The 27,077-nt window shown below is 44.5% G+C and overlaps 1 protein-coding gene across 2 annotated transcripts in view; it reads right to left on the bottom strand.

Moving 5' to 3' along the window:
* The window catches only part of SYT9 (synaptotagmin 9), a 168,236-nt gene that overhangs the window by 108,216 nt on the left and 32,943 nt on the right, over window positions 1–27,077 (bottom strand). For both annotated transcript variants that reach the window (XM_036325265.1, XM_036325264.1), the window contains exon 2: window positions 7,076–7,418. In XM_036325265.1, the coding sequence (XP_036181158.1) occupies window positions 7,076–7,418 (343 nt within the window). The remainder of the gene's footprint in view (window positions 1–7,075; window positions 7,419–27,077) is intronic.

Genomic DNA, 27,077 nt, shown 5'->3' with positions numbered 1-27,077 from the left:
AAGGTAACTCATCACCTCCCTGCATACTCTCTGCAGCTCTCTGGACTGAGAAATGAGAAAGTAGAGCAGGGAGCCTGCCCTAGGGACATGGAGGAGAAGGGAGGTAGAGGAAATGGAAAATCAATATTCCATGGCTCTCCTGGGCTATTCAAATGGAGTTGGGAGGATAAGCAAGTCAACAGCAAGACAGAGGAAAGATTCAGAACAGAGTGTTGTGGCCTGGCTCTGGGCACCCAGATGAGGAATTCTGAAATGGTCAGTGGAGGTGGTACTTGAGTGCACTAAACTAGAGGCCTTGCCCCGCCCACCAAGGCTCTAGGATTTGAACGCTGCTGAGTGACACTGAGAGTGTGATAAGGAGGGATCTGTGTCCCAGGCAGGCGTCCACTGAGCAGGGCTGGGGAGTCCAGTATTTTGGTGTTCTCACGGCTTAATGTATACAATGAATGGAAGAGGGGGTGAGCCCCAAGGATGGGTGTGATAAGGAATGCTGTACCTACATTTCACCCTAACGCTGTCTTAGAAAGCTGGACCTGGAGTTGAAACTCTCAGCGTGGTCCACCTCCCATTAGAGGCCAGTTTCCTGTCTGAAAGAGGCCAGGATGAGAACTTCCTGCACGTGGCTGTCCCAGACCCGAACTGGAAGACTCGTGGTTGCGCCTGAAGAAAGCCTAATTTCAAAGATGACTAACAAAATCTATGAAGCAGACTTCCCCTAACAAACTCAAAAACACGCTTCCATGCCTGAAGGGATCTGAGCCTGCGGTTCAGTTGCAGGTAAAGGTCAGGAGCCACAGATGCCCAGATGCAAGTGGCTTTTCCTCCCCTCGTTCCCTCAGATTCAAATGAACCATGTCCAGCATCCCACGTTGAGACCTCCAAAGTCTCAGTCACAGAGCCCTCACCCAAAGGCCAGCTTCCACCACTGGATCTTAAGAAAGAGACCATTCCTGTGAGTCAACAAATTTGGATATGCAAAGCAAGGTGTCAGGTAGGGTAGGAGGGAGAGAGAGGCAAACCTCTTCAATGCCTTCAAGGAAATGACGCCCAGGCGGGTGATGAGATAGTCATACACTAACTATAAATCAGGGCAGAGAGGGATTAAAAACCCCATGACTGGAGGTTAGAGAGCCACAGAAGCAGACAGAGGGGGAAAAAATGCCTCTGGCTTGGGAAACTGTCATGGAGGAGATGGAACTTGAGCTGAGCCTGCCTACTTAACTTGGCCTCATCCTTATCAGCCTTCAAGCTGACACTCTAGACCTCAACAGGGAAATTAACTGTGTTTTCCTCTTGGTCCCCAGCTCTCCAGCAAGATGAGGTCTCCAGCTCCTCTGCCCCAGCAGCTTTCTCCTAACATCTGGCACTCGGACCACCAGCATCCCTCCCATCACTGGATTTCCCCTGTGCAGCCACAGACAAGGGTACACTCTTCTATCCTCCCGCCTCTCAGGGCCCCCATCTCAGAGGTGAAACTTGGTCGATCTCTTCCCTAGTTCTGGGGCATCCATGCTGACAAGGCTTCAGGGTCCAAGGAGAGGGAAGAGAGAAGCAAATTGTTATTTCGGAACCATCATGGTTTTTTTTACTAAGTTCGAGTCAAGACAGGGAGGTTTGGAAACAGTGGAGACAGGACTCTGTTTCCCTTCTTGAAACTCCCCTGGTGATGGGGAGGAGAGAGTTGGGTTGTCCGGATCCACAGGCAGACACCGAGGAAGGGGAGTGGCAGACAGGACAGACGCAGTTACCTGATTACAGGGCAGGATGGGGAATCTGAGGCTTTCCTGTAATGGGATTCACAGGCTTCTAGAGCGAGTGAGATAATGATGATGTAGGCATCAGGCCTTGGCCAGTGGAGGTGTGTGGTCAGGTATAGTTAGATACACTAAAGCATAACCAGCTTCTTCCCACTTCCGCCCAAGCAAAACAGGTTTAAAACCTTGGTGTCACCTTCCAATATTGTACCCCCCAAGACTAAGTTGAGCCTATGTCCCCCATTCCTGAGATTAGCCTTAGTATGTCCCCAATTAGTCTGCAGGCTTTTGAGGCCAGAGCTATATCTTTTTTTCTCTTTATTATTAGCATATAATGTAGAACTTTGCACATAGCAGATGCTTAATGCATGCCTCTAAAGTAAATATAGGAATGCCACAGACATAACAGTTTCCTGTAATTAAATCCCAGTATAGAAAATACACATTTACATCTAGTTGAGAGAAGTCTATGTAACTTCCACTTTTGAAGATGTCAGTATATTAAAATCTGAAGAAATAACTAAAAGAGTAATTCAAAAAATTGTTTTAAATGTTTCTATCTAACCAATGCTCTCAACACAAAACAGTCTAGCTTAACAGAATTGTGTTACTCACAGAGTAATTACATTTCATCCTAGCGGCACCACGTACGTAGCAAGTATTAGGATGATTTAAATTTAAAGGATGATGACTATCTTCTTTCAGTTTGGTCAGTGTATTTGGTGACTGTAGGAATTGCTTAGTTCAGAGATAAGGCCGGGAGTCTGAATGTAAGGCTCTTAATGAATGTGAGACCTGGTACACCAACCTCATACCATTCTGGCCCCTACTCAGTTTATACTTTTGGCTCTTTGCCAGTCCTGTCAGCAGAACACAGAGAAGTGGCCTGATATTGATGAATGTGTTGTCAGTCATTCACGAAAAAGTCTGCTATGTGCCAGAGGCCACACCTGGGGTGACATATTTAAGGAGAAACAAGGTAGGTGGGCCGGTCTTTGAGCTCACAGACTCATAGTCTAGAGGGAATGTAGGCAATAAACAATCATTTTGTTTACAATGGAGCTCAATCCTGTGGAGAAGTGAAAGCAAGGCAATGTGTGAGAGAATGAAGAGTGGGAGGGAGTGGAGGAAAGAACACATGCTTCAGACAGGGTGATCAGGGAGGCCTCTCTGAGGAGGTGACATTTTAGGTGGGAATGAAGGCTGCACAGGAGCCAGGCATGGAAAATTAAAAGGAAAAGCATTTCAGGCAGAGGGAACAGCCCGTGTGAAGGCCTGAAGGCAGGAAAGGGCTGGAGACACTGAGGTTGCTAAGAGAGAAGCTAGGGCAGGGGTGGGCAAACTTTTTGACTCGAAGGCCACAATGGGTTCTTAAACTGGACCGGAGGGCCGGAACAAAAGCATGGATGGAGTGTTTGTGTGAACTAATATAAATTCAAAGTAAACATCATTACATAAAAGGGTACGGTCTTTTTTTTTTTTTAGTTTTATTCATTTCAAACGGGCCGGATCCGGCCCGCGGGCTGTAGTTTGCCCATGGCTGAGCTAGAGTGTACTGAGCTTTTTCACGCAAGCCTCCTACTGAGTCCACGTTGACAGTGCCCCCTGGGCTGTGCCACGCGGTGGCCTGGCCGAGAGGTGAGGCTGACAGCGGATAGAAGCGGCACACAGAGCCTCCACAGATTTGATAAGGAGCCTGTGGTGTGGCAACTGAAGTTTTTATAAAACTCCAGAAAGTGGTGCCCTAGGATGAAACGTAATCACCCTGTGAGCAGCACAATTCTATTCAGCTACTGTTTTGCATTGGGAGCATCAGTTAGACAGACACATTTAAAAGAACCGCTTTTGAAGTACTCATTTAGTGCTTGCTTCAGATTTTCATAAACTGACAGCTTCAAAAATGGACCTCAGACCTCTCTCAACCACCATGAGAACCTGAAACTAGATGTAAATGTGTATTTGCTCTGCTGGGATTTAATCATCAGAAATGATTATGTCCATGGCATCCTTATGTGTACTCTAGAAACACACATCATAGATGACAGAGGAAACTTGAGAAGGCTTGAAAAACAGATTGGACCTGCATTGTGGGACATAAGTCAGAGACGGGAGTAGATGGCCTGCCAAGGTTCCTTCTGTTTGAAGGATCCAGGGTTTTCATATATTTGGAATACAGACCTGTAAAATGTCCTGGGAATTCTGCGGGGGGTCACCCACATTCCCAGGACATTAGAGAGATTTCATTATACAAGAGAGATTTCACCTAAATTAAAAAGAATTAAGAAGAATTTTGGAGGTTTCTAATAGTAATGGTGCTAACTAGAAAGAGAATGCTAAGGTGTTTGATATTAGAAGAACAAGAGAAAGTCACCTTGACCAGAAATATTCTTAGAAGGTGAAACAAAGCTTATCGTCAGAACATTCCAAAAGGCATTGGTGGAAGCACATATGTGCAAGCTGAAGAGGCCAGGTGTGTGTTGTGTGTGTGTTGTGTGTATGTTGTGTGTGTGGTGTGTGTGTGTGTGTGGTGTGTGGTATGCGTGTGTGTGCGTGTGTGTGGTGTGTGTGTGTGGTGTGTGTGTGTGATGTGTGTGTGGGGTGTGGGCACGTGGGTGTGTGTTGTGTGTGCGTGCGTGTGTGTGTTGTGTGTGTGTGTTGTGTTTGTGTTGTGTGTGTGGTGTGTGGTGTGCGTGTGTGTGTGGTGTGTGTGTGTGTGTGTGTGTGTGTGGTGTGTGTGTGCGTGTGTGTGTGTGGTGTGTGTGTGGGTATGTGTGTTGTGTTTGTGTTTGTGTGGTGTGCGTGTGTGTGCGTGTGTGTGTGTGTGTGTGTGTGTGTGTGGCGGCGGGAGGGAGGGGAGTTTCTGATGGAAATGCTGTGACAGAAGCCATGCCAACTGCAATGCCCTTAACCGCCAGTCTGGGCCAAGGAGGTGTCCTGGGAATTTTGGGACAAGTGGTAACAGCTGCAGGAAGGAAGCAGTAAGACAGGAAGTGCCGCAGTGAGAAGGTAAAGAACACAGGAGAAAGAGGGAGAAGAAACAGTAACCAGCAGAGCAGACTACTTAGCGTCATCTCAGCGAAGAGTACCTTCCCCTTCCCAAACAGGGTATCAAAAATGTGACTTAAAAAAAGATGTTAAAAATGTTTTGGAGCATGAAGGACATTTTACTAATTTCCCCCATTTTGTCACTGTGTGTGTTTATAATATAACATAATTCCTAGAGAATTACAAGACCACACACCATTCTTACAGTAATACCATCAGCAAAGATGTGTGTTTCCAGACAAAACTCATAAAAGGAGTTCAGTGGTAATTTAGGTAAGTATTTTAAATGCATAATGATGCACATTATCAGTATTAGGTCATATGCAGATGGAAAGAGTTTAGTTTTCTGATAGTAGTTCAGATAGAACTAAGCTTGCTTTGGACGTCAGAAAAGGTAATTTAATTGCATGACTCCAAAACAAAAATCAATCTAAATGCAGTAAAATATATTTTACAGGAATAATTCCATCTCTCTTCTATTTTTACTTATTTTTTTCCTTCTAGCTAATGTCTACAAATCAGTGGTGAAGGTATCTATAGTTTTTATTTTTAAATACAATCTCTTTTTGGTATGCAGAGCCCTTACACACTTTTCTAGAATAAATACTGTGGTAATCAGAGTGATGTGTTGCTATCAATTCATCAGAATGATGGCAGAGTCCTCAGATCTACAATCTAATAAAAACCCAGCACATCACCCTGTGTCGAGGGGACCCAGATCAGAACAATTAACATGCAGAGTAAAACCAAACAGGAGACAGTTTCAATGGGAACCCCCCCTGACAGGCCCCAGTTATTGGAATACTGAGATTTTGTTATGAGTCTGCACCACTGCGTGAGCCCCATAGCACCATCGAGGAGCTCCAGTTATACTTAAGTGTTAAAGCTGAAGAGAAATCCTAGCAATAGAATCCGAGGATTTCTTCTAAACCAAAAGGCAAACAACCACCCCTTTCCTCGCAGAGGAACAGCTTAGGTTTAGCTCTTTGACTCAGAATTGGAAATGATGCTAAAGTGGGTTTCTGAAAAAATTAAATTACAAACTGTCATATTCCATCCTACTGAATGTGAATGAGCAGAGCTTCCAGGATATACTCGATTAACATTTAAAAGGGTAAAATCTTATTGCTGCTTCTAGAGAACAAATAAAAAAGATTTTTTTTTTTAAATCCCCCCAAATTGTGCTCCGACTTTCTAAATAACAGCACACGCTTTTCAGCTCTGGCTATTGCTCAAGCAAATATTCTCATTTTTAAAAAAGCTGCTCCCCAAGTCTCTTTTCCTATAGTCTCTTATTGAAAGTGAATTTTTATATCCAAAGATTCAGAATTGGCTGTTTGACCTCAAAGCCACCTTTATGCAACATCTGAGTCTTGGGAGAGGCCCGCCTCCAGGATAATGGTGCTGTAAACAGCAGCCCTGAGAGCAGACGGGCAGCTCATGTTTTGGAGTAGTTACAGGTAGAGGCCTGGAAAAGCACAGGATGTCCACGCCGTTGTTTCATTCTTAAAACCACCCATACGTCTGCTGTCACTCTTTCTTACAGAAGAGGAAATGGAAACCCGGAGATTAAGGTGTCCAGTATCACATGTCTAAGTAAAGCCAGTTCCCTGGGCCCCAGACGCTTGCTTTTATGACTGCATTATACTATCCCTCCACTGCCAAAGGGCACAGAGTGTCCAGCCACACAGAGAGGGGCCCTAGGCCTGGGCACTGCACAGGCCTTGCAGAGGCTAGAAATGGACCAAGACCTCTGGCCAGTCTGGAGTGCAGAGAGCTGGTGCGTGCCGGCTAGGCTAGGTCCGAGGCAAGGGAAGAAACGCCCTGGCACTGGGAGTGGTAAACACTCAGGCTCTGATGGTGATTGAACCCGGTTCAAACCCTGACCTAGGTGCCTACCAATATATAACTTTGTTACTTCATCTGCTGGAATTACGTTTCTTCTGTGAAATGAAAACGATAATAGGATCTACTTCACACAAAGTTGTGAGCCATAATGCAATAGTGCGGATGAAGTTCTTAGACGGTACCTGACAGAGTAAGTCTTAGTCACGCTAACTAAATGTTATTGTGGACCAAGCAGAGACGGCGCGGAGCTCAGGAACCTCAGTGCAATACACTGAGCAGCACCGAGTTCCCGTATTCACGTCTGTGACAGCGAATGGACATGTGAAAGGTCACAGGCTCCTTGGTGACTCAATGTCACTGCTGCCAAGAGAGGGGAAGGGGTGGATGGTCCCTGCTTTGCATTCAGAAAGGAAGGAGGCGTTACTGACCGAGTCGACGAGGTTGGCTCTGTGACTTGGCGCTTCACGCGGACGCTGTGGGCACAGTTCTCCTGGGCCCCCGTCTGGGTGGAGAGGGGGATGTCCGGGGAGGTGTGGCTGATCTTCATGGAGGAGGGGCTGGGAGGGTCTAGGAAGCCCTCACTGTTCTCCTGCTCATTGATGTCTGTGTCCGTATAGTTAAGAGGCTCCTGGTTGTTGTCTTTGCTACCAGAGAACAGGCCTCGTTCTCGCCACGGAACCCAGCAGAGTTTCCAAGACACGAAGAGAGACACACCAAAGAGAGCGAGGCCGCAGGCAGTGACCAGAAGGGTCAGCAGGCTCACCGAGATATCTGCAAAGAAGCAGAGATTAAAGGTCAGTATGATTGTTACCCGCCACCCTGCCATTGCACTGGGCAGGTCAAATGGCCCTGCCACCCATCCATCCCTCAGCAGCCAGCTGAGGAAGTAACATGCAGGCCGTGCTTAGAAACAAGAAACAGGTTGCTGCAGCAAGAGACAGGGTATATCCAGGGGGCCTAGAAAGGCCCTGCAAGTCAACCATACTGCATTACTATTTACACTTTCCCACGGCAACACAAATCATGATACTAGATGAGTATGGCGTTTTCATTGTCCTTAAAAATTACTCTGTCATCTCAGAGGGGAAGGGAGGGTGGACTGGATAAAAGACAGTGAAGAGAGTATCCAAAGAACATATATACATAGCCTGTGGACACACAAAACAGAGTGGTGAAGGCCGGGGGAGGGGTGGCAGGGCTGGGTGGAGATGGGCAAACGGGGGAGGAGGGAAATGTAGGACACCTGTAATAGTGTCAACAATAAAAAAACAAAAACAATTCCTCTGTCATCACAGAGAGCTGTATAGTATCACTTGTGAGTTGTGTGAGTACAACTTTATAAAACAAAACAAAACAAAACAAAAAACTAGAGTGCTCTTTCCCTATCTTGATATCAACTTTTAAGGGTCTCAGCAAAATGAAGCTCAAGCCCTCTGAAATCTCAGGAATACCCACATCCCGGCGGTCAGGGTGCCCAGGACCAGGGCCGGTGCTCCCCGTTTGGATTTCCCGGGTAGCAAACCTGAGACAAGTATTCAAGGGCAAGTGGTGTGCTGAGATGAAGCTAACACAGCGAGGGGAGAAGGGCAGTGATCCAGGGAAGGAAGCCAGAAGTAAAGGCGGCTTTATCAAGCCAGTTACCACCACGGGGGACTGGAGGGTGAGCCTGCTGAGGAGGCTCCACACACTGGGAGTCTCCCCGTGCCAGGGGCCAGGGACCAGGGACTTGGGCCATTTATAACATTGACTCCCTTCAGTCACTGATTTGAGGGAAGTTCTCAGGGGGCATTTCCAACCTGCAGCATGGGTGGCAAAGTAAGCTGCAGTGGCCAGAAAAATCACACATTCAAATAACACAAAGGCTGGCCTTTAGAGGGCAGGGGGCATGTGCTCAGGTGGTGAGGGTGAGTGTGAGGGGATATGGCAGGGCGATAACAGCATCTGCCACGTAGACTGTGGCGCCATGGCCTCAGCTAGGGTCCATGACAGTGTGGAATCTAGTGGCTGAGCTTTTAACTCTCAGAACAAAGCCCAGCCCCCTCCATGCTTCCGCCCCACCTTCTAGTGGAGCCAAGGAGGCTGAGGTGTCAACCTGAGTCAGTCCTGGCACTGTAACCCCTTCCTTTAAAGCACACCCCTACTGCCCTTACTGTGCTACAAGGACTCTCCCTGGGTTATACCTTTACTGCCCATCAGTAATATTCATACTGTGTTAGCCAAAGTTTTCTCAATCATTATACATGCCAGGCACTGTGCTAGGCTTTGGAGATACAATAGTAAAGAAGAAAATTAGGAATTGATTATTTAATATTCACAAATTTTTTAATTGATTTCAGAGAGGAAGGGAGAGAAGGAGAGAGATAGAAACATCAGAGATGATTCTCATTGATTGCCTGCCTCCTGCACATTCCCTACTGGGCATGGAGTCTGAAACCCAGGCATGTACCCTGATTGGGAACTGTGACCTCATAGTTCCTAGGTTGAGGTACAATCATTGAGCCACAGTGGCCGGGCAATATTCACGAATTTAACTACCCACAGCACATCAGCAATCCATGATCCATGGCAGTCTGCTTAGGCATGCAAACGAACCCTTCCTGCAAACCACTGACCTCCTGAGTCAAGCTGACCTCCTGGCACCCACGTGCTTTTCAATATGACTCTGAAGGTACCTGATCATTGTTCTAAAATGATGAAACCATTTCTTCATGAAAAATTGCTCTTGACAGAGAGCCAGCTGCCAGGGCTGGTGATGGATATACTGTATCTCCTCTATGACTCCCAATCAATCTTTGCCCTAATAGTGAAACAACATCGCATCTCTGTTTGAAAACTCTGGGGTTCCAACTTCAACATGGGTAATGAGCTCAAATCTTTGCTACTTTTCTGTTTTTCAGTCCCATGGGAATGAGATGAGCAACTTATGTAACAATGAAAAACAAGGATGGGTACCATCAATCCATCCGTGAACCAGTAACACTGAGGAATTTCTGTAATTGCTTTTAAAGGAAAAGCCAATTAGTGCTGCATGCTGAACAAAGGCAAATGAAAACACAGGACACAGAGGGAAAAGCAAAAATTAAAAAACACAGATGCAGGCCCAGCCAGTATGGCACAGTGGTTGAGCATCAACCTATGAACTAGGGGAGGTCAGGGTTCGATTCCTGGTTGGACAGATGCCCAGGATTGTGGGCTCCATCCTCAGTATGGGATGTACAGGAGGCAGCCAATCAATGATTCTCACCCTTGATGTCTCTGTCTCTCTCTGTCTCTCTCTGTCTCTCTCTCTCTCTCTCTCTCTCTCTCTCTCCCTCCCTCCCTTCCTCCCTCCTTCCCTCCCTCTCCTCTCTAAAAAAACACAAGTAAACAGACAAAAAAACTCAGATGCAGAGCAACAAGGGCAGGGATGAGAAATAGGCAGTCAGTGAGGCAACGTAAAGGGCACTAGAAGTCACCCACCATAGAGCCCAGACAGGTGGTAGGGGAGCATGGTTTGGCCACAGGCTCCCCCTGGCCTGCCAGCTCACACAGGAGTGAAAATGTGTTGGTGTAACTTCTATGATAGGTGGTAGTGGTGGAAGCACAGGAGGGAGGCCCCATCCCAGCTAATCAGGCTGTCACAGCAATCAACCCCCACTCCCTCTAATCAAATCCGAACACAAAACAGGCTTCACACCCCAGTGAAATCCCATAATACAGTCTGTAATCCAAGTGGAAGTAAAACCCCTTCCTTAATAACTCCGGCACTGTCCTGATGCAGGCACCAACAGGAGACCCCCAGGATGGCTCGAGGAGGGGTACTCGGGAAGGCAGTAGGGTCAGCTGTACTATCATCCACCCAATATTCACTCTTCCCCACCACAGCACCCCTCCCTCCTAGGGAGGAGGATGAACCCCAAGGCCCCGATGTTGGTCTTGGCCCCCTGACTTGCTCTAGTCAGTGAAATATGAGTAGATATGGCCCATGCCACCTCAGACCTCATGTAAGGGCTGGTCTTCCAGCCTGGGTGCCATCATGGGATGGCTGGGGCAGAGGCGCAAAATCCAGAATGAGCAGGAAACTGAAACCTGACCCGCAGGCAGGGCAGAGGCTGCAGCTGAGCAGCTGATGTTTTAAGTCACTACGATTTTGAAGGTGTTTGTTACCACGACAGGAAGTTGACTAGTATACATGACCCTATAATTTATTGTCCAGGGTTGGGACACCTTTAAGAGGGAAAAGAGGCGATATAAATAATCCTATGGGACAAGAGACTTCACGCAGGACTGTCCAGGGAAAAGCAGGTCATTTGGTCACTCTGGATTTAAGAATCCCACCTGAACTCTGAACTCATCAGCTTGGTACAGCATGGCCCCTCAGGGCTCACATAGCATAGAAACCATGCTAAATAAATGAAAGCCTAGGCTCACCTTGGCTAGACATCACAGGGTCCTGATCCAGATCAAGAACAACTCCAGCTTGTTAGTTGACTCCCAGCTCATGCACCCAAAAAAACAGCTTGCTCCCAAGTCCAGTCATGGGGGACCCATGAGAGCAGATAACTCGTCTGTCTACTCAGCATCTAAAAGAGCGCCTGGCACATAGTAGGCACAGTAGGTAAAAGTTTGATGAAGCCCACTAGGAACCCTGTAGTTACCTCCTGTGTTTACCATGACTTGCAATGTGGCTAGTAAACTCCAGGAGGCGCTAATCACACTCAGAGTTATAAATTTTTGTGTATAGAGTTGTTACAGAAAGTTTTTGGCAAATGGCAAGAGTGGCTTTTTCTTCTCTTTTCTATTATTTTTTAAATTTTTATTTTTATTGATTTCAGAGAGGAAGAGAGAAGGAGAGAGGGAGACAGAAACATCAATGATGAGAGAGAATCATTGACCAGCTGCCTCCTGCATGCCCCCTACTGGGGATCGAGCCCTCAACGTGGGCATGTGGCCTGACTGGGAATCGAACTGTGACTTCCTTGTTCATAAGTCAACGCTCAACCACTGAGCAGCACCGGTTGGGCTGGAGTGGCTTTTTCTTATTCACAGAAAGGTGCCACATGGGTTAGCAGTGGGCCAGGGAACATCTCCCAAGAGAAACCATGGTGACCTACATAGCTACGCCAACCACTGAGCGTGATCATCTGGACTTCTGTTTGCAAGCAGCTCAGGGGGCTCTCTACACAGTATGTCTGTACTTTTCTCTCATTTTTCAGAAAGAAGTGCTGAGAAAATTGTTATGGAGTCACTAAGGCCATACATACTACCTACTTCAGACCTCACGACCTCAGGAAAGGAGGAAGAATCCACTTAGAATCACAACATAGCTTTATTTAGAAGAACAGAAGTTATTTCTTCAGTAAGGTGGTAGGTACATGGCTATTCATTTTATTGTTGATCTTTAAACTACATGTATTCACTATGTATACTCTTTGGCTTTCATGGTATATTTCATAGTAAAAATTATAAAAATTAGTGACATTCAAAATTATTATTCTAAAGATAATTTTTCTAAAGAACAGGAATTTTTTTTTTTCTAATTGGTCCTTTTGTCCAAAGCTCAAGAGAATAAGCAGATGGAGATTCAGGGCTAAAAGGAGACAAATGGTAACCCAAGTCTGATCCAGATTGGGGAGGTGCTGCTGCTCACGGGTGACTGTGCATGAAACTACCCAGAGATGCCACGGAGTGCATCCTCCCAGGGAAGATGTGGCATGGATGCCCCGCAATCACCCTGACCATCAGAACCCTCTTCCACCAGCCACAGGACATAACGTATTGTTAGCCCCAGCCACAGGACATGATGTATTGTTAGCCACAGCCACAGGACATGACGTATTGTTAGCCCCAGCCACAGGACATAACGTATTGTTAGCCCCAGCCACAGGACATAACGTATTGTTAGCCCCAGCCACAGGACATAACGTATTGTTAGCCCCAGCCACAGGACATAACGTATTGTTAGCCCCAGCCACAGGACATAACGTATTGTTAGCCCCAGCCACAGGACATAACGTATTGTTAGCCCCAGCCACAGGACATAACGTATTGTTAGCCCCATCCACAGGACATTATGTATTGTTAGCCCCAGCCACAGGACATGATGTATTGTTAGCCCCAGCCACAGGACATGATGTACTGTTAGCCACAGCCACAGGACATAACGTATTGTTAGCCCCAGCCACAGGACATGATGTATTGTTAGCCCCAGCCACAGGACATGATGTATTGTTAGCCCCAGCCACAGGACATGATGTACTGTTAGCCACAGCCACAGGACATAGCGTACTGTTAGCCCCAGCCACAGGACATGACGTATTGTTAGCCCCAGCCACAGGACATGATGTACTGTTAGCCACAGCCACAGGACATAGCGTACTGTTAGCCCCAGCCACAGGACATAGCGTACTGTTAGCCACAGCCACAGGACATGACGTATTGTTAGCCCCAGCCACAGGACATAGCGTACTGTTAGCCCCAGCCACAGGACATGATGTACTGTTAGCCACAGCCACAGGACATAGCGTACTGTTAGCCCCAGCCATATGACGTAATGTATGGCAGTAGCATCACTGGACACCAGATACAACATATCGTGACACCTCTAGCCTCTAACCCAGCAGACATACCAGCTGGACACGTACAGTTCTAAGGGATCCCTGCACAGTAAGGACTTACTTTAAAACGGGAATATTATTGTCCAATGGGTGAAAAGCTTGAGCACCCATACACTGCGAATGGACAAGGGAAGGGCGGTTGCCCTGCTAAATGGCGGAGGGCCAGAGAGGACACATAAACTGACAACTGACGTCAGGGGATACATGGGACAAATTAGCAACTTAAAGAGACTAACCAAGCTGAGCCATCAGAATAAATGGCTCTTGACATATAACAAATTAATGCAAGAGGCAACTTGATCCATCGACTCAGTGAGATGTTTAAAACAGGGGCTACGAGTGAGAAATATGGCTGCAGCAGTAACCACAGGCAGATACCCTGAGACCCCACCAAGGAGACTGTAGTCCTAGAATTCCACAGCCACAATCACAGGAGGAAAGGAAAGGCATTTTCAGCCGTCAATGACTCAGAAGACACGCTATTCATGCGCTCTCTCCTGCATAAAACCTAAGGAAATTCTCCAAACAGACAAATAAAAATGCATGTCAGAATAGAGAGACCAAGAAGGAAAGAGCATACTACACAAGTGCATACTACATTCTATGATCACAAGAATTAGTTATAAGCGAAGCAAACAGTAAAAATTTCATAAAATCTAAATAATTTAGTTATGAGATTATGAAGTTTAATGTAACCTTTAGGGAAAAAAAAAAGACTTAAAAGAGCAAAGGAATGACTACCATACATTCACTTCCATTCCAACAATTTCAACATACATGGGAGAAGAAAGAAGGAAGGATGTAAAAGCAAATGAAATGAACTGTATTGTTAGCAGGAGGAGGTACAGATACTTCAACTTGATGTTACTAAGTAAATATAGGTGCAAATATGTATATGAAAAAATTTAAGGGAAATGTGATTCATAATGGAAATTCTGCATATATATTTATATCCTGTCCTGAGGCCCATACCACTCATTGATTCAAAATAAAATGTATAAATCCATAATCACAAAGAGAATAACCCGGGTTCTCAAGTCCAGTGGTTATGTTGTGTAGATACATATAGAAAACATGCAAATGATATGATGTCTAGTTTTTGCTTCAAAATGTAGGTGAAACAAGGTTGACGATGGGCTAATAATTTTTGAAACTGAGTAATGAGTATGTAGAGTTTATTATATTATTTTCTCTATGTTGGACAGTTTCCTAAAGAAAAAGAAAAAGCAAAACATGTTTTAGTCTTAGACAGTATTATTTAATAGGTCTGGGGTGAGGACCCTTAACCTCCATTTTAAACAAGCACGTCAGATTTCTGATCAATTTGCTGCAGATGGTCTATAAATGACACTGTGTAAACTGGATCCAGGAAATATGTTTATACTGTGGTTCACAACACAAGATGCTTTCCTAATCCTAAAACCCTTGTGTCTTGGGGGCCTAATAAAGGTAACCCTGGGAAATCCAGTTAAGACCATTAGCCACGGAGAACGTGAGGATATCGCAGGGTGCCTTGTAGGGAAAGAGGTGATGTGATTCGATAGAGGAAACAGACAAGAGCAGACAGCTCTCAGGAGATGTTAGGTGAACCAATGAGGAAACATTGTTATTAGGAGAAACCTTAGGGAGCTGATTCCCTCATCAGCCATCTCTTCCAGTGGCCACGAGGCCTCCATTTGAATACTTTATTTTCTGTATTTTTTAAGCTTAATAAAATAAACATGGATTACTTTACAATTTAAAAAACATAAAATAATAATAATAATAATACATTTGTTGCATAAAAAAATCACAGAATTCTGGAGTTACCCTGTGAAGGGGAACTCAGTTCCGTACACACCTCAATAGTCCAGAGGGTGACTTCTGAATGGTGACCCTGAGGTATCTTGTATAAGAAACATGTAATATTTTTAGGCTAAAATGAGATGCTTTGGTGTTTAAAAGACTGAACTTGAATTGTCTGAGCAATGCAATCATGGGAAGACTTTGCTCTTTAATAACACTGTAGGCAGCACAGCCCAGCAGTTCAGAACACTCTAGAATCACACAATGGAGGTCTGCAGCCAACATCTGTTGTGCAACCTAAGGTCTCCATATTTGGTTTCTCATGGCAACATTGGGATAATAATAGTATTTACCTCTTGGGGTTGTAGTGAGTGCTTAGAAAGGTACTGGCACTCAATCAATGTAAGTTTTGGGGTTTTTTTTTTATTTGTTTGTTTTGTTTTTTTCATGAGATGTCTTTGCATTCAGCCACTCCATATCCAGACTTATTTCTACTGCCACAAAGTGGTCACCTTGGTCTATAAATACTGAGGCCTCCTGAAGCTTTATGAAGTGAGCCGGCAACGAGCAAAATCAGGCATCTAGTGGGTGCTTATTGAGCTGAATATTAAGGACAGGAGCAGGAGCTCCTACGGAGCACCTGGTATTTGCTAAAGACTAACCCAGGGATGCAAGGTAAATAAAACTAGACCCTGCCCTCAAAAATAGCCGTGTAAGGCTATTCACAACTCGCAGAGTGCCACTGGAACCCGGAGCGGGGTTCGGAGAAGACTGCCCATAAAAGAGGAGTGGGCCACGTTTGACTTAAAGCCACTTCTCTTATATAAAGACCAACCCTGGGTCATTTGGCCATGTGGTCAAGAGGCTACGCCGGGAGAAGAGAGAGCTAGGGCTTCTGTGCAGGTTCGCCCATGTTGCACAAGACACAGCTTGCTCAACTGCATCTGGAAGCCCCAGGAAAGAGCTCACATGGTCTAAGGCAGGGGTGGGCAAACTTTTTGACTCGAGGGCCACAATGGATTCTTAAACTGGACCGGAGGGCCGGAACAAAAGCATGGATGGAGTGTTTGTGTGAACTAATACAAATTCAAAGTAAACATCATTACATAAAAGGGTACGGTCTTTTTTTTTTTTTTAGTTTTATTCATTTCAAATGGGCCGGATCCGGCCCGCGGGCCGTAGTTTGCCCACGGCTGGTCTAAGGGCTCTAGGACCAGCTTTGCCACCACTTATATTTTGTGGCCTTGGGTAAGTCACTACCCCTCTATGCTCTTCCTCGGCTCTCATAAGGGCTTGGACATGGCTCTTACATTCTGTGGTTCTTATGGAACTGACAAATGACTTTGCGTTCACAGCAAGTTCTATAGCTAAGGCTAAAGCCATTATAATAATTTCTATTAACAACCACAAGTCAATGGGCACTATCCAACTGGAGACTATGTTTTAGGACCATTCTTGCTTTTCATTCAGGTAGCATGCAGGAGGCTCTCTTAGCATTCGCTCGTGGTGCCAACTGTAAGGATTAAGGGAGCATTAACTTGGGCCTGCAGGGGCCATGCCATTATTAAGGTACTGAGCCAGATAAACAGCATTCTACCGCCTTAACTCTAAGAAGCCCTTAGACCAGTAAAATGATGTAGAACACAGAAACTGGCCAAGGGCATCGACTGCCTTTTGCTGTGATTACATACAGGGAGGAGCATCTTTAACAGGACTGTGTCACCAGCCCTCAGATCCCTTCCTCAGAAGGCTGCCCAGATGACTCTACCTGTGTGAACCAAGCAACTGGCCTAAAATTAGTAATAAGAGAACACTTTCTGTTGCACCTTCTATTTGCAAAGTGCAGCCTCATCAGTGTAACCAGCTCCTCTTCACACTGGCTTCACGCCCTCTGCCTCCAGCAGAAGGGGCGGGGTCTGTGGAGGCTACACAGTGGCTGAAGCTGCAGACAGTAAGAGCTGGGTGTTAGCTCTCCAGTCCGTAATCCCTGACTTCCCAATCCCCCTGTGCCTGAGCTCCTGCTGGCTGTCTGCATAACAGGAAGGCTCAGGAATTACCATCAGCTTTGCTATTGGATTTCTACTCTCTTTGTACTCATTCTCTACTGAAATTATTTAATTGGAAAGTATCCACTTAAAAATATTTTACCACCCACTGCACTTTCCCTGTAAGTGCTTGTGAGATCCGCAGTGTTTTCTGGCATGGCATCCTGGCCTGTGCAAGGCGGATGGAAGCATTCAGAAGCACCAGGATTCTTGCAAAATAATAGAAAATCTTACGTGCAAAGTTTCAGGCCAGGGGCAGTCTCTGCCTGAAAAGAACACCATGGAACAAAACCCGAGAACATGCGGGGACTGGGTACAGGCCAGAGTTCAGCAACACTCCTCAGTGTGTGTGTGTGCAGGAAACAGGAGCTGGAGGGGGAGAGGAGTTGCCAACCGGAGACCTGGTGTCCAGCTCTAATACCTCCTACGAGATTTTGGGCTGCCCACACTTCTCCTGGGCCATTTCTCACCTCTAAAAATAAGGGGAGAGATTCCTCCTTGCTGGGCTCTTTTTGAAAATTAGATGCACTTGCATGTGTATAAAAGCCTGCTACTGAGCTTTCATTGTGAGGCTTGAACTTCTTTTGAAGCTGTGGCTGCTGCATTGACTCAATAACTCCCGCCTCCCACAGGACCCCTTTCCAAACTCTGTCAGCCCAAGCCATTTCCTAGGCTGATCTGGTCTTGCTTTGATCCAATTAGTGTTTACATTTCTCATCTACCCTGTGAAACATGATCAAAAGGTTGCTGACAACCACGTTAGTGAACGAGCTTTACAATGATATCATAAAGAAATAAATGTGTAATGTTAGGGTGGGCTGCTTCTTCCCATTACTGGCTCCCATGAAGAGTGACTTTTCTCCAAATGCTTCTGGTTAGTTTTCCTATCTCTTACCTCTCTGTACAGAGGGTAAGTGGGTTGCTTGATTAGAAAGCTCAAGGTAGCCTTGCACTTGACATGTGTCCACCCGCATGGGGTCCAATGCAGTATTTGGAAGTCTGTTATTGCTTTGGACTCCAGAAGTAGGCAGATTTTCTCCTTGGTTCTTCCTCAGGCACAACCTTGACCCTTACACATAGGGCCTGACTGAGAGCAGTCCCATGCAGGTGCTCACGGTTAGCTGTGCCTATACAGGTATGGACAGAGGACTGCCAGGCTTCTATTAGCATGAAGGGAGTTAAATGATGAGATTGTTTTTCATAGCACAACTAGGTGAGAGCCTGGATATATGAGGAAATGACCCAGAGTCTGAGTACAAACTTGTTTTTAAACACATGTGAGTCCTGGTTGAAGTGTCATCCCTTACATCAAAAGGTTGCAGGTTTGATTCTAGTCAGGGTAAATACCTAGGTTGAAGGTTCGATCCCTGGTTGGGTGTGTTCAGGAGGCAACCAAACAATGTTTCTCTCTCATGTGGATCTTTCTTTCTCTCGAGTCAATGAACATAACCTCAGGTGAGGATTAAAACACAAAACACACGTGAGACACTCCCTAGAGTTTCCCAATAATTCTTGCAAGAAGTACCTGAAGTCCTGGTGCACCCTGGTGAGCTGTTGGGGGCAGTGGGCCAATGAGAGCTTAGGTTCTGGGCATTTCAGTTATTAGAATTCTATGACTCTAAAACAATACTGTCTCTTTCAAATGAGAAAATTTAAAAATCTTATACTCAAAAAACTCAGCCTTCATAGGTGGTATCCTTTATAAGAGAGCCAAAGACCTTCCAACATCTAATTAACCCTGAAACTATGTGAAAGTGCTTCAGGGTTTGGAGACCGGGTGCATACAAAGTCTTCTGGTAGGGAACTGTGTGTTGTACATTTCCATTTAGCACTGCAAATCCACTCTCCTCCCCTCTCCACTCTGCTCTGGACCTTGGAGGCTGACTCATATGGACTATATCAACGGGCTCCCTTGCCTTTGACTTCTGTTGGGTTCAGCCAATAGGAGATCTTAGTGGGCTATTAGAGGGTGGGAAGAGAATGAAGTTACAGTATCTACTCTTCCAGCTTTCTTCCTGCTAGGTCGCCCTGTGGCATATGTCCATTTACCAAAAGCCACAGCTCTTTTCCTGGGTTCTTTCAGGCCTATGGGTGGCAATGGCTCCCTGTTGTTACTAGCCCTGGAGTACTGCCCTGCCCCTTGCGGGTTTCCCTGAATCCTGACCATGCCTTTATAAAAAGTTCCTGTATTAAACGCTCCTCAAATTGCCTAGTTTGATCGTGCTGCCTGTTTCCACTGGGAGCCAGATGGATTTGCTGAAGAATGAATTGTTTTGTATTCTGGGCCCTACCTGTAGTCACCTGCATAAGCTCAGGGAACCGAAACTCATATCTCAGCCCAAGTTTCCTAATATAAAACGAAATGGGATGAGATGAAAGGGCCCTTCTAAGCGCATATTCTGGAATTGAGAGAAATTGTATATCTAAAATATCTTCTGCAACTTAGTGTGATGCCTGGCATGCAGGAGGCACTCAGTGTTTGCTGAATGATAAAATTCTAACCTAGGTATCACTTCCACGTTTATACCCACTAAAAAAAAAAATGTGCTTCTGGGAAAGGAACTGCCGAGGAAGTCATGTTTTCAAGTGTGTATAGAGGGAGCATTAGGATTACCTTTTCCTCATGATTAAAAAAATGACACAATATTTCATGCTTCTCTGCACATTTACGACTCCACAGAGGCAGTGCAGCGCAGTGAAAGGAGCACGGGCTCCGGAGAGAGGCATTACCTGTTGACCTAACTTCACAACGCATTGAGCTGAGCTGCCCTGATGAAGATATTATGTAATTGCGGGTGGAGTGTGCCACATAAACTACATTTTCAGGAGACACCTTACAGCCAGGTGATGTCTCCAGATAGTCATGTCTTATGGCCAACACTAACCCTACAAATACCTCTCCTGAGAAAGTTCCACGTGGCAAGGTTGCTTAAAGTCCACTCCCGGCTCAAACTCTTCCCTATTTCTTTGTTTCTCTGTCTGGCGCAAACCCTGGTCCAAAACTAAAATCACGGACTCTTTTCCAACATGTAACCTCTTACTAGCTTGGATTTCTATACCTGAAAACCTGACGTTCCCCCAAATCGTACACCTTTCTGTGCTAAAAGCACAATCAGGCTTAGATTATTGGCAACTAATTGAAAGCATGGATTCTTGTATCTTTGTATTTACCTGTCAATTTTCTACAAATTATATGTTTGTAAGTCAACTTCCTTTCAGTAAATACTCAATGCTGCTGAAATGAGGATGGTTTCTTTAATTCTCTAATTTTCATCAGTAGTCATGCATAGAAATTGGCATTTATTTGTCATCAGAATGATCAATAATACCGGTATATGACCCAGGAATGCAGCAATCATTCTAAAAAGCATTCATCATAAAGAAAAAATACTTTAGATTTTAATGCAAATTACTCAACTCTAACGGAAAGAACAAGGAATATTCTTAACAGTGCTCTCCTGAGACCTGCCCCTCCAATCAGAGATGCAATCCTCACTTCTCTTTAAACTGGGTAGGTGTTTCTTTAAAATTGTGGTAAAAATCTATATAACATAACCTTTACCATTTTAACCATTTTTTTTCAGTGTACAGTTCAGTGACATTAAGTTTATTTGCATTGCTGTGCAACCATCCTCACTACCCCATCTCCAGGAAATGTTCATCACCCCATCCTGAAATTCAATACCCACTAAACAATAACTCCCCGCTCCCTTCTCCCTGCCCCACCACCCCTGTCCCTGGAAAGCACTGCTCTACTTTTTGTCTTTCTGATAAACCAAGCAGTTGGCTTCATTTTGTAAAAGTTGGTCATGAAATAGGCTCATCACCTCCCAAAAGTGCACAGGGGGAACTGGAGATGAGCCCAGCCAAAGAGCACAGGCAGGCTGCTACCTGAATGCTGAGTAAAGAAGTGTCTGGGGCACACCCCATGGGATGCTTTGGAGACTGAAGTGGAAAATGGGGGCTACAATTGGTGTTTTACTAACATTCTCCAGATCTCCTGACCCTGGGTGGACATACACTCTCCTGAAGATGCACAGAGCTTCTCTCACTTTTCTGGGCACCCATCAGCATCCTGCATCAATAGGGGAGCAAGCAGCACGTGAGACACTCTCTGTCCAAGCTGGGCTTGAGATAGGAAGTGTTTCCCTAATGACCAAGAATGTGAGCATCGGAGTCAGGAAGACTCCAAGCGGCAGCAATACTGAGGCAGGGTTCTCACACTTGCAGAGGCAGAAGAAACAGAAGCTGATCACTATGGTAGGTCAAGCAGGGACCTACAGAGCAGAGATGAACAGGCAGCCAAGGCAAGGAGAACAGGAGCAGCATCAGAGGAGAGAAAGAGCAAGAACAGCAAGTGTGGATCAAAGGGATGACAAAAGCAATAGGTAGGCTCAGCTGAAAGATGCCAAAGCTAAGGAGGTGGCTCATTTTATGTGGGATATTGTTATCCACCATATCCCCCATGAGGGACTCAAAGGAAAATACAAGAAGTGAAATGACAGGGGACCGTCCTATCCCTTAGCAGGTAAAGGCTTAATGATCCAGCAAGTCTAGGTACAGATGCTAAAGTAGCCTCGCCCAGCCCATGAGTGCGTGATATTGAGGGAGATATTTAGGTTACACAATACTAAAAGAAACAGAAATAAAAGGTATAGATACTACTAGAAAGGATGAGACATTACCACCATAAAAACACAAGAGGCCGAAACCGGTTTGGCTCAGTGGATAGAGCGTCGGCCTGCGGACTGAAGGGTCCCGGGTTCGATTCCGGTCAAGGGCATGTACCTGGGTTGCGGGCACATCCCCAGTGGGAGGTGTGCAGGAGGCAGCTGATCGATGTTTCTCTCTCATCGATGTTTCTAACTCTCTATCTCTCTCCCTTCTTCTCTGTAAAAAATCAATAAAAAATATATTTTTTAAAAAAAAAACACAAGAGAATTACTAAGCAAGAGAAGACTGATGAAGAGTTAGATTTTTAACAAATACATTTAACTCCACACACAGCTCTACTAAATATCAATAATAGGCTTGCATAGTCCCTCTCAAACTGTTCTACTAGAGTACTCCTAATGGAGTACTACCCTCTCCAGAGTCCGGGATTCCTCCTAGGGTTTCCCAGGACCCTAACAGTCACATACTTATCCTCACTGTGTTGACCCTGGGAGTCTATGTCAGAAGACCCTTGGATAACCCTGCAAATTAAGACTAGGGAGTACCTTTGCCATTTGCCAGGATGTCACAACTGTGTCCATATGAACTGCTATGTGTCACCTGGAAAACAAGGTACATCAAAGCTTAAAACATCCCACTTCCATAGGTAACATAAAATATACAAGGAAATGGGATGAAAGCACAGAGTGTCTGATTCTCTTCATAATCTGAGTACTGCCTTGGGAAATTCTGGATGGTTCGCTGGTTTATAATTTGTTAAAGACTAGAAGGGAGCCCCTATCTCATTGTCCCCAAAGTGAGAAAGAAAATGTTGCAATTAGATGTCATTACTACTGACTGAGTTAGGTTTAAAATATGGATGTAGATTAACTTAAAGGGAAGAAGCAATGACCAGGTTATGAGTCAGGAGTTGGATCCCCTTCTGAGATAGAGAATAACTCAATTTCTCCTCAGATCTTTGAAAAATTAAGGATAGAGACCACAACCATCAGTGAACTGAGAAGTCAATGTGGGTAATTACATCCAGTTATTACTTAATGTCCTGAAAGAAGTAAGTGGACTTTGCTGAAAATCCCTTCTGACTAGTGTTGGTCACTGACTTCTGACCATTACACTCATGAACTTATGAAAAGAACCACTCATTTAACATGGGCATTGCAAGAAGAGAGAAGCCCACCTGATCTTTAGCCTCAAAATTCCCCTAAAACAGGGTCTAGGAACAGCTTGTGCTATAGACTGATTGTTTCTGTTTCCCCCCAAAATTCATCTGAGTGTTATATCCTACTAAAATGATGACATTAGGAAGTGGGGCCTTTGGGATATGATTAGGTCATGAGAGTAGAGGCCCCATGAATGAGATTCGTTCCCTTACACAGAGGCCCAAGAGAGTTTCATCATTCTTCCCATCATGTGAGAATACGGAGAGAAGGCATCTTCTTTGAGGAAGTGGGTCAAATCTGCCTGTACCTGGATCCTGAAATTCACAGCCTCCAGAACAGTGAGAAATAAATTCCTATTGTTTATAGGCCACCCAGTCTATGGTAGTTTATTATAGCATCCCAGACTTAGGCAGCTTGGGGAGGTGGAATTATAAGTGAATGGCCTGAGTAAACTTTTGATGAGCTATCTTTTTTTTGTTTCTCAATGCTCAAACTCCATACTTAGGTGAGAGGAAGGGTATGGAATGATGGTGAAAGGATCATGTAAAAGGAAAAAAGTATGAGAAATAACAGGAGGGAACAAAAGACTCACTAAATATTCTGAGGTGAACTTTTGCTTCCTAAGATACTAAGAATATATAGCAAAGAGACAAAAAGCTGTGGAGAAGCTAAGAAACAGACAGTTAACCTAGGAGGCCTCCTACAAAGAAATTCTCATAAAAATAACATTTCCCAGAGTGAAAGTCATAAGGTTTTTAATCGAATATCCCAGGAAATGCTGAGCAAGATGAATGAAAAAGGGCATGTACTCAAACACATTGCTAAGAAATTTCAAAACCAAAGGGTAGAGAGAAAACCATGAAAGATCTAGAAGCGAGCTGCCTGCAGACTTCTTTTAAGCAATTCTATAATGCAAAAACACCATGGAACAATACCTTTAAAATTCCAAGAGAAGGTTATTTTTATTATAGAATGTATGCTCAGCCAAACCATCCATAATAATGAGGGCAAAATAAAAGCATTTTCAGAAAATGACTCAATATTTATATCCTATGTCTATTTCACTTTTAAAATATATTTGTTTTCCTTTTTTTTTAGAGAGAGAGGGAAAGGGCAAAACATCGATTGACTGCCTCATGCACACACCCTGATGGAGGATCGGGGATTGAGCCTGCAACATGGGCATGTAACCTGATCAGGAATCAAACTAGCAACCTTTCGGTGCATGGGATGAGCTCAATCAACTGAGCCACACTGGCCAGGGCCTTATGTACATTTCTGAAAATTTTACTTGAAGATGTACTCCAGCTAAATGAAAAAGAATTAGAGAAAGAGAAAATTAACTTATTTAGTCAGAAAACTAATAAACAGTGTACCTAACTTCCAAGTGCAAGTGATATGGGGTCCCAGGACATCACACTCTGTGTAAGAATATTTATGGATGTGATCAGGAACTCCTGGGAAAATACTATAAGGAAGAAAGTGAGTTCCCACTACCAAATGAATGATCAAGAGACAGGGCATATTTAATAATATTGTGAAGAAATATGCTTCTTTTTGTTTACCAAATGTCCTACATATTTTATGATAGAAAATATAAAATAGTCTAAGAAACACAAAATGCCATAAAAGAAAGTAATTGTCAAGTATAAAACCAATTCAAATATGACAAGTTATTTTAATAACTTATGGCATATAACTGAAGACTTTGGATGCAAGAAACTAAACCCTGCAAGTGGCCCAAGATTAACAACATAAAACTCTGGTTCCTTTTTCCAGGGTCCAATCATACTTTATGGCTCAGTAGATACTAAATTTTACAAAATTACAATGTTGTAATACCAATGATAACAGCTCCACCTTTGAATGCCAAACAAGTGCTAATGCTCTGATAAGCATTACCTATGTCAGTGGTTCTCAACCTGTGGGTCGCGACCCTTTTGGCGGTCGAACGACCGTTTCACAGGGGTCACCTAAGACCATCCTGCATATCAGATATTTACATTACAATTCATAACAGTAGCAACATTACAGTTATGAAGTAGCAACGAAAATAATTTTATGGTTAGGTCACAACATGAGGAACTGTATTTAAAGGGCCAGAAGGTTCAGAACCACTGACCTATGTGCTAAGTCGTTGATCATTATGAAACCCTATGATTAATACTATTTAACAGATGAGGAAACCTAAGGACAGAAAGGTGAAGTAACCTGCTGAAGTCTACTCTTTTTTTTTATATATATATATTTTATTGATTTTTTACAGAGAGGAAGGAAGAGGGATAGAGAGTTAGAAACATCGATGAGAGAGAAACATCGATCAGCTGACTTCTGCACATATCCTACTGGGGATGTGCCCGCAACCGAGGTACATGCCCTTGACCGGAATCGAACCTGGGACCCTTCAGTCCGCAGGCCGACACTCTATCCACTGAGCCAAACCGGTTTCGGCTGAAGTCTACTCTTAATCACTATACTCTACTATTAAAAGCTGATAACACTGTTAGCTATTGTGGGTGGCACCAGTTAATTGAAAAAGTCAGTTAAAGGAAAAATATCACCCCCCTCCCTTAAGCTTAAATATTTTATTTTAACATGAATGCTTTATTTTGACTTAAAATATTGACTTTACCAATCCTTTGCTATATAGTTCTTTCCTTTGAAAATGGGTCCCCTCATTATAGTTTTGTGTTATCTTTCTTATATCAGAAACACCCACAAGTCAGGGTGTGTCCAACTCAAGTTCGTTTAAAGTAGAATAAAAAGTTTAAGATATCTGTGAAGCAGTCAAAGAGAAGAATCCTTCTAGATTATTACCAGGGTTTTCAGTCTTTCATAGTTGTTCCTCCACTTTATAATTCAGCACCATTTAAAAAATAACTTACCTTTATTGAGTCTTAGCATTTAATTCAGTTTTCATAGAAACAATTCTTTTAGTATTTATCTTTCATCAGTATATGTAATATTTAATTAAATTACACAATTGAATAACAAGTCCAACCTGAATAAACAAGTTTTGGAACAAAAATAACTGCTTCTTCATTAGCATTCAGCTTAATTTATGGGAGCAGAAATAAACAGAAATAGTAGTGTATAGTCTGCTATCGTGAGAACTCAGCCTGTCATGGTATTTACCAAAATGTTTTCTAGAAGAAATGAGCCCTGATCATTCTGGCCAGTGAGATCACTGGAAGTTGGTTAAAAAAGCTTTAAATATACCATGAAAGAGTTTGTTGATATGTAATGTTTAGAATTAACAAAACAGATAATACATGAATGACTTTATAATTCAGAATGTGTAAAAATTTTAACATCACAGTATACCATTAGTTTAATAGTCAACCAATAGCTTCATTTTACAAAGTAAAGGATCCAGAAAAAATGTCTAAAGTCCATACAATAGGAAATGAAAACTTAAAAAAGAATTTAAGCCTAAAAATGTAACCAATAAAGGAATCCAAAATAATATAGCAAATATAAATTGGGAATGGGAAAGTTCCTCATCTTGCTTATATATATTACTAGAGGCCCGGTGCACAAAAATTTGTGCACTCGGGGGTAGGGGGAGTCCCTCAGCCCGGCCTGTGCCCTCTCACAGTCTGGGACCCCTCGGGAGATAACGACTTGCTGGCTTAGGCCTGCTCCCGGGTGGCAGAGGGCAGGCCCAATCCCTAGGTGCAGCCCCTGGTCGGGCTCAGAACAGGGCCGATTGGGGAGTTGGGGCGCCGCCCCGTCATGCACAGAGCAGGGCGGATTGGGAGGTTGTAATGCCACCCTCAGTCACACTCAGGGTAGGGCCAATTGGGGGGTTGGGGCACCGTCCCCTGTCACACTCAAGGCAGGGTTGATGGGGAGGTTGCGGCGCCACCCCTGTCACGCACAGAGCAGGGCCAATCAGGGGTTTGGGGCACTGCCCCCTGTCACGCACAGAGCAGGGCCCATCAGGGGGGTTGGGGCTCCATACCCTGTCATGCACAGAGAAGGGTCAATCAGGGGGTTGAGGAGCTCCCACCTGTCACCCACAGAGCAGGGCCAATCAGGGGGTTGGGGCGCCGCCACTGTCACACTCAGGGCAGGGCCGATGGGGAGGTTATGGCTCTACCCTATCACCCACAGAGCAGGGCCGATCAGGGGGCTGGGGCGCTGACCACTGTCACACACAGAGCAGGG

Source organism: Myotis myotis, unplaced genomic scaffold (assembly GCF_014108235.1).
Source record: "Myotis myotis isolate mMyoMyo1 unplaced genomic scaffold, mMyoMyo1.p scaffold_m19_p_10, whole genome shotgun sequence".
NCBI lineage: Eukaryota > Metazoa > Chordata > Mammalia > Chiroptera > Vespertilionidae > Myotis > Myotis myotis.
Note: the sequence above shows the minus strand (reverse complement) of the source record. Positions and strands in the feature narration are given on the sequence as shown.